General features: G+C 40.1%; 1 protein-coding gene across 2 annotated transcripts; it reads right to left on the reverse strand.

Moving 5' to 3' along the window:
- Positions 1-450: 450 nt before the first annotated feature.
- On the reverse strand, positions 451-5,306 carry gmnn (geminin, DNA replication inhibitor). 2 transcript variants are annotated; one of them, XM_018094635.2, is made up of 7 exons: positions 4,745-4,859; positions 3,524-3,586; positions 2,404-2,505; positions 2,188-2,326; positions 2,008-2,090; positions 1,521-1,631; positions 451-959 (listed from the first exon to the last, which is right to left on the reverse strand). In XM_018094635.2, the coding sequence occupies exons 2-7, from the start codon at positions 3,578-3,580 to the stop codon at positions 792-794; spliced, it is 660 nt and encodes a 219-aa protein (XP_017950124.1). In that variant the 5' UTR covers positions 3,581-3,586; positions 4,745-4,859; the 3' UTR covers positions 451-791.
- Between the last annotated feature and the right edge of the window lie 1,103 nt (positions 5,307-6,409).

Here is a 6,409-nt window from a genome sequence, read left to right on the forward strand (position 1 = left end):
CATTGTAGGATAGGAACTAATCAGCAGCTACGCTGAACTGATGGGGAACTGAACCCTGCCTTTGCTTGTGTGATAGCAGGGCTGTGATTGGCTGCCCCCTACTGTGCTTCAGTCAGGAACTGTTAGGACATGCCCACCTTTCATTTGAACATTGATGCCAGAGGAACTATAGGGAGCTCCAATAAAGGGGCCATTTTTGCAGACCGTATTCAATTTTAGCCCAAAGCCAAGCCAGCACCATAAATGTAATTATCTACAAAATCAGCCCCCCCAATGTATCCAATAGGTCTCCTTTAACCCATGAAAAAAGCAATCCCTTTTTTAAGCAGAACCAGTAAACTGCCTCTGCAGATTTGTTGCTACAGATGCCCCATACCAACTACCCTATTCAAATGCCAGGACAGCATATTAGGCTTCCACTTCAATGGATTCAGTCTAAGGTAGCTAAAGCACATGTTCAAACTGAAGTTTATTCAAGTATGTACAATCACCTCACATAAAAGGCTGGCAAGTTAAAAACTATTTACAATAAAGAAATACATAGTATTTGTTAGACAAGTGACCAATTTTAAAAAAATTGGCAAGCAGCTAGATATAGCAAGATACAGAACTTTCTTTCATCAGATGCCAAAACTTGCAGTTTAAGGTCTGTTTCACTGAAATGAAGAAACCCTTCCCAACAGCATGGACAAATACAAAGGGACACTTTGCCCACCCTCCACTGATCAGGACATCTTTAGAAATGTTACAGGCCACTTCTTAAAAAAGTCTCAAATTTTGTAATTCACAGCCTAGACAGTTTGTTCATCCATATTCTGACCAGAAGTTGAGGGCTGAGCCATGTCTGTCTCATCTTCAAGCCTTCCGTCTGCCATGTCTGCTTCATCTTCAAACCTTGCTTCTTCTAAATCCAGATTCTTTAAGTCTTCAAGGCTTCGTGGTGCATTTCCAGTGAGTCTCTGAAGAGTACAGGTCAAAACCAAGTTAATAAATTTCTCAGTTTGTTAGAGTTGTTAGACCAAGTCATACCCTAGAATAGGTTCTTTGATACATAAAGTAAAAAAAGTTTACAAGTGAACCCTGCTGCTCACAAGATATGATTTACAACTAGACTGCAGAGGATGCTGTCCTTGCATCAACTAGCATGGACTGCTAGTTTAAATGGATGGTCAGTACAGATAACACAAATGCTTTAGGGTAAGCAGTCATAGCTAATTTTCTAAAAGCTTATCTGTAACTAGTACCTGCAGTACTTTAAAGGGCAACAGGGCAGTCAATTGTCACAAAAGCCAGTTCCACACACAAATGTACAAGCATACGCATGCAAAATGCTGCACAGGACAAGGCAGCATTGTTACAGCCACAGCAATTAGTTATGCAACTAATTGCCCCATTGGTCTTTGTGCAGTGGATTAGGCCATGGGAGGTTTAAACACCCAAAAATTGCAACAGAATCATAAGATGGTGAATGAGAAAACATTTTCTAAAGTTAAAACACACATCTTACAAAAACATCTTACCTCAATCATATTAGCCATGTACTGTACATGCCCAGCAAGTTCCATTAATTCATCATTTTCTTGTTTCAAACGTCCAATTTCTTCATCTTTAAGTTCTATTTCTTTATGCAGCTAAAAAATAAAAAATTTTAATAAGCTACAGCCTGGAAAGAACTTCAGTACACATAGGATCCCTTATCTGGAAACCCATTACCCAGAAAGTTCCGAATTACAGAAAGGCCATCACCCATAGACTCCATTATAAGCAAATAATTCTAATTTTTTTAAATGATTTCCTTTTTCTAAGTAATTATAAAACAGTACCATGTACATGATCCCAACTAAGACAATACTTATTGGAGGCAAAACAATCATAATGGGTTTATTCAGACTCAAATTATGGAGATCCAAATTACAGAAAGATCCCTTATCCAGAAAACCCCAGGTCCCGGGCATTCTAGATAACAGGTCCCATAACTGTATGAGCAACATCTTATCCAATGTATACCTTCTCATTTTCCTGTAATGCTTCATAGAGGGCCTTTCTTCGTTCCTCTGCAACCTCCTTCCAGTAGAGATAAGTAGGGGTTTCTGAAATAGTTAAAAACACAATTATAAATATGTAAAATGCCAAAATGGGCTGCAGCCCCTTTCAAACTTAAAGAGCCAAGGTGTAGGTTCCTCATACCTTTTATCATAAGGTCATAAGCTTCAGATGAACAATCTTTGTTTTCTCTGTGCTCTAGATCAACAGCCACCTCAACTTTAGCCTTTTTTGAAGTCAGCTGATCATTCCATAGCTTTCTTTTTGTCGAGTTTTTGACAGGCTGAAATAAAGAACAATTTGTTTAACATAAAGTTCAGCACTTAAGTGTTGCTTTATTAGAGAATGCCACAAAAATACCTCTTTGGTCCTTCCAACAAGGCACCCAGATGCAGAGGGCTGAATCACTTTAAGTGTTCTTCTTGGTGCAAGCGCCTCGTTTGTTTTATTCACTAAGTAGCTCTGCGGAAAGAACAGTCTAGATTAATACTGGCAGATTTTAAGTTCTACAATATTTGCTATATTATATTATGACTGATTCCCAGGCATAAAGGCTGTATTATTCTTGTGCCCTCTAGTACTTAACCTCAAACTAGAGCCTTTGTTTTGCGTAGTGTCACCCAACTCCCATGCTACAATGTAAACACAAGTATTATGTTCAATAGCCAGTTGAATTTAAATTGTTCACTACACTGCAACTGTGGAATAGCAAACAAGTAGTAGATAGCCAGAAAAAGACTAGAAACATTTTACTACAATACCGTGAGAAAGTAACTGATTCACACATTCACATGACAGGAGCTCAGCTTTCCCACGGTCAGGTTTTACTGCTGATTGTAATCTCACTGTCCCTCCACAGAACAAATGCCAGAGACTGTGGGAACCAGTATTGCTAAACAGCCAAGCCTTCAAAGTTATGGATTAGTTTGCATTCTCATTAAATTTCAACACTTGACACCAATGGCTCATATAACAGGTACATTTTCTATAAGCCTCTATTGCCTGGGAAAACAGCTTTTCTAAGATACCTTTTAGAGAACACCGATTAACTTATCTGTAGATATGAAAAGGTGTAAAAAAAAAAAAGTCAACATTACTGTATGAGATACTCTACTAGCTTTACCAGTAGTCTCCAACATAAAAGCAGTTGATGCAAAGACCAACCAAGTACTGGTCCCTATAGATATATATATATATATATATATAGCACAATTTACACAAGATTCAAAAGGCACAGATTAAGGACCAACTATAAAGATGCCCAACTTGCAGCCTAGAGGACAATTTGTTAGTGCCTTCCAAGTGGCAAATTGCTATTTGCCCCCCCCCCCCAGCTGGTGCACCTCTGCAGAATGATGTTAACCCAGACTAGGGCCCTGTGCAAGTGCCACCACATTTTGCCAGGGATCCCTTGCACATGTGCAGTACAGAAAAAAAAAAGTCTAGACGTGTGAAGTCCAAGGTGTATTATGAGATTTACCTTAATAGACATGGTAGGCTGCTCAGCATCCAATCGCTGCTTCATGTTGGTATTCATATTAGCCTGCAATAAGTTAAGTTAATTACTTCAGAGAAATTCAAAAGCAAGCATGCTAATTAGTATTATGAACTATTAAAGACAACCCTAAAAAGCTTAGCCACTTAAAATACAGGAATTGTTAACAAATGCCACAGCTGGATCCAGATAACCACAAGTTATAGAATTTCCCCACTAAAGGAAAACTGCAGGTATCTATAGCAGCCATTTCCTTGCCTTATTACACAGAATACTATAGCCCATTTTATATTACACTAGTGCTAGAAACCAGACTTCTCCACATTGTGCGGCTTCAGGCCAAGTAAGGTAAAAATACAGGGGTACATTTTATAATCCAAAAAAGGCATATTTCACATGTGACTTATGGGTTCACTATTCAGTAACAGACATTATCAAGCCTTTGACTAATTACATATTAGCTGTCCATAAGAACACATTGTTCTATAAAATAGAACTCCAGTCAATATCAAGCAGCTGTACACAATAAATCTTGGAAAATTTGCTGCTAAATAGTAATGGTGTCATTTGATATTTTTAAGACAACCTACAAGAGGGTGAACCTATAAAGATGGAGCTGTAATATATATATATATATATATATCAGTTACAATACATGTTTAGCAGCTCTAACAGATAGGCATGCTTTATTTAGTGCCCAGGAAGAGATAGAATAAGTACTGGTGCCTATAGGACACAGATTGTGTAACAGCTGTATCAATGCAGAGCTGCAGCCTACACCAATGCATGGGGCACAGTCAGTGCTTACTATGTACTCAGCAGGAGTTACCCTTTGAAATAAAGCTACAGAGTAAGCAAATACCAGAAGTTGTAAGTGCTTTAGCTATACAGCCTCAGAAGCAAACAGCCCCCACAGCACAAGGAGTTTTAGGATCAGCAGATGCCAGGATTTACAGCCAGTAAAATCGGCGCCTTGTGCAGTCCCGTATGCCTGAGGCCCAAGCATTGCATAGCCATGGCGCCCTGCTTACCCAGCCATACAGCAACAGGAGGAGAGAAACGCATCGCCCAAGCCAGATGAAAGTCTGTGCCAAGGGTGCCAGCCACCCATATTACAGCGATAACTACGCAGTACATAAGGCAGCCCTGAAATCAAGTTCTGTTCGCTACAAGTCAAGCCCTACACTGTACTGTGAATCCGCTCACCTTTCCAGTGATTTCAATCACACGCTTTTCCCTATAATTCGTATTGCCCACGGTAAATAAGAGACAGGTGTATCCAAGCCACCGACAAGGCAGGCAGAAATACGTACGACAAAAAAGCAGCAACGTGGGACTAATTGTAAGGGGCTACTGTAGGAACAGGGCGGGGCGAGAGCCGCGCCAGCCAATAGCAGCACGCCAAGCTCAGACCGCCAAAAAGCAAACCGAGGCGAATGCACTGCAGCCAAGTTAAGCGATTAAGCGTTTACATATATCCTCTACCTAATGTCGTACCTTCTATTAAAATAAGAACACCAGAATATGACGGTTTAGCTGTTGCCTGCTCATCCCTAATATAAACAGGCACAGTACATTTAGCGTACGCTATATAGCATATTAACATTATCCCGAAATTGGTAAAAGCCCAAGAAGTCACTTTGCAGCCATTGAAACTAAAAGTGGCGAAAAATAAACATTAACCACTAATTCATTTGGTCTATACGTGTGTAACCTCAGCGCAAATATACCGTGCCCACCAACTCACCTCAACTGTTCCACGTACAAACCCGCGCACCACTGCTCCCTCCACTCCCGCGCACCGCCTCTTTTATAGTAAAGCGCCAACTCACCACGTGACCTGCCAATCGCCTCCCCCACTCAGCGAGCGGCTACCGTATTGTAACCCTTACACTGCCAGGAACATTTGTGGCGAAGGCTATGGGAAAAGAAACGAATGTCTAAGTTGCAATAATAAAACCGATGATAATTACAGGAACGTGCCAAATGACAGAGGGGGTTCATTTTGCTGGATCTTGTTTGTTTTATGTGACTATTTTTAAGAGTAGTAAGTAGTTTTAAGAATGTTTTCCAGTTTTGCCTGTTTGCTAAACTTCAAAAACATTTGACTCCCAGTCAACTTCAGTAAGATTTAATTTCTTAAGAATTCATAATCCTTTCACACCATTCTCTACCACAATGACATCTCAGAAATCCCAGTATTTCCTGTATTTTCCTATATTCAGTTGAAATTGTTGGTTGTTAATGACATTTTACAACTTCCAACAATATTTTTCTTACTACACTGAGGACTACTATGATATTACTTTTCGTTTGCTATAAACTTTTTGAAGCTTTGTAAGGGCTGTGGCAGACATGGAGACTAATCATCCGTGACATTGCGGCGCCGCGTATGCCATCCCACCGGCGATTTACATTTTCGCCGATGGGATGGCATTTCAGGGAGATTAGTCGCCCGCGACAAGGGCGATTTATCGCGGACGACTAATCTCGCCCTAAATGTGCAATTCCAAAACTGGTGGAAATAATTGTAAAAGTAAATCCAGTAGTAAATGTTCTAAAAATGGTTTAGGTTCTGCACCATCAGAGCACAAATGAGTTCAAGTATCTCTTGTACTAACTGCGCCAGGTGTGCACATGGTCTTAATTCGCCACAAGGCTCATACAATTGTAGGGACCCTAAGATTCAAGTCCCTTTACTTATGTTCCCCTAAAGCAAGTGATTATTTAGATGTGGACACCTAAAGGTGGTCCTAATAATGTGCTTACTATAACTATTCTTTCCAGGTTAAAAGAAAGTTTCCCCTGCAGTTCAGGAGTGACCACTAGGTGGAGGTGTTCTCCAATATAAAAGTGGATGACTCACATGTT

The sequence above is a fragment of the Xenopus tropicalis genome, chromosome 6 (assembly GCF_000004195.4).
Source record: "Xenopus tropicalis strain Nigerian chromosome 6, UCB_Xtro_10.0, whole genome shotgun sequence".
Classification (NCBI taxonomy): Eukaryota; Metazoa; Chordata; class Amphibia; order Anura; family Pipidae; genus Xenopus; species Xenopus tropicalis.

What these genes read in the sequence shown, in the direction of transcription:
- gmnn (XM_018094635.2), bottom strand. Translation starts at nt 3,580, where the DNA reads ATGAATACCAACATGAAGCAGCGATTGGATGCTGAGCAGCCTACCATG. An exon ending in TTGTTGGAAGGACCAAAGAG is followed by an intron (nt 2,327 to 2,403) that starts GTATTTTTGTGG and finishes TCTTTATTTCAG; the next exon opens with CCTGTCAAAAACTCGACAAA. An exon ending in ACATGGCTAATATGATTGAG is followed by an intron (nt 960 to 1,520) that starts GTAAGATGTTTT and finishes TGTACTCTTCAG; the next exon opens with AGACTCACTGGAAATGCACC.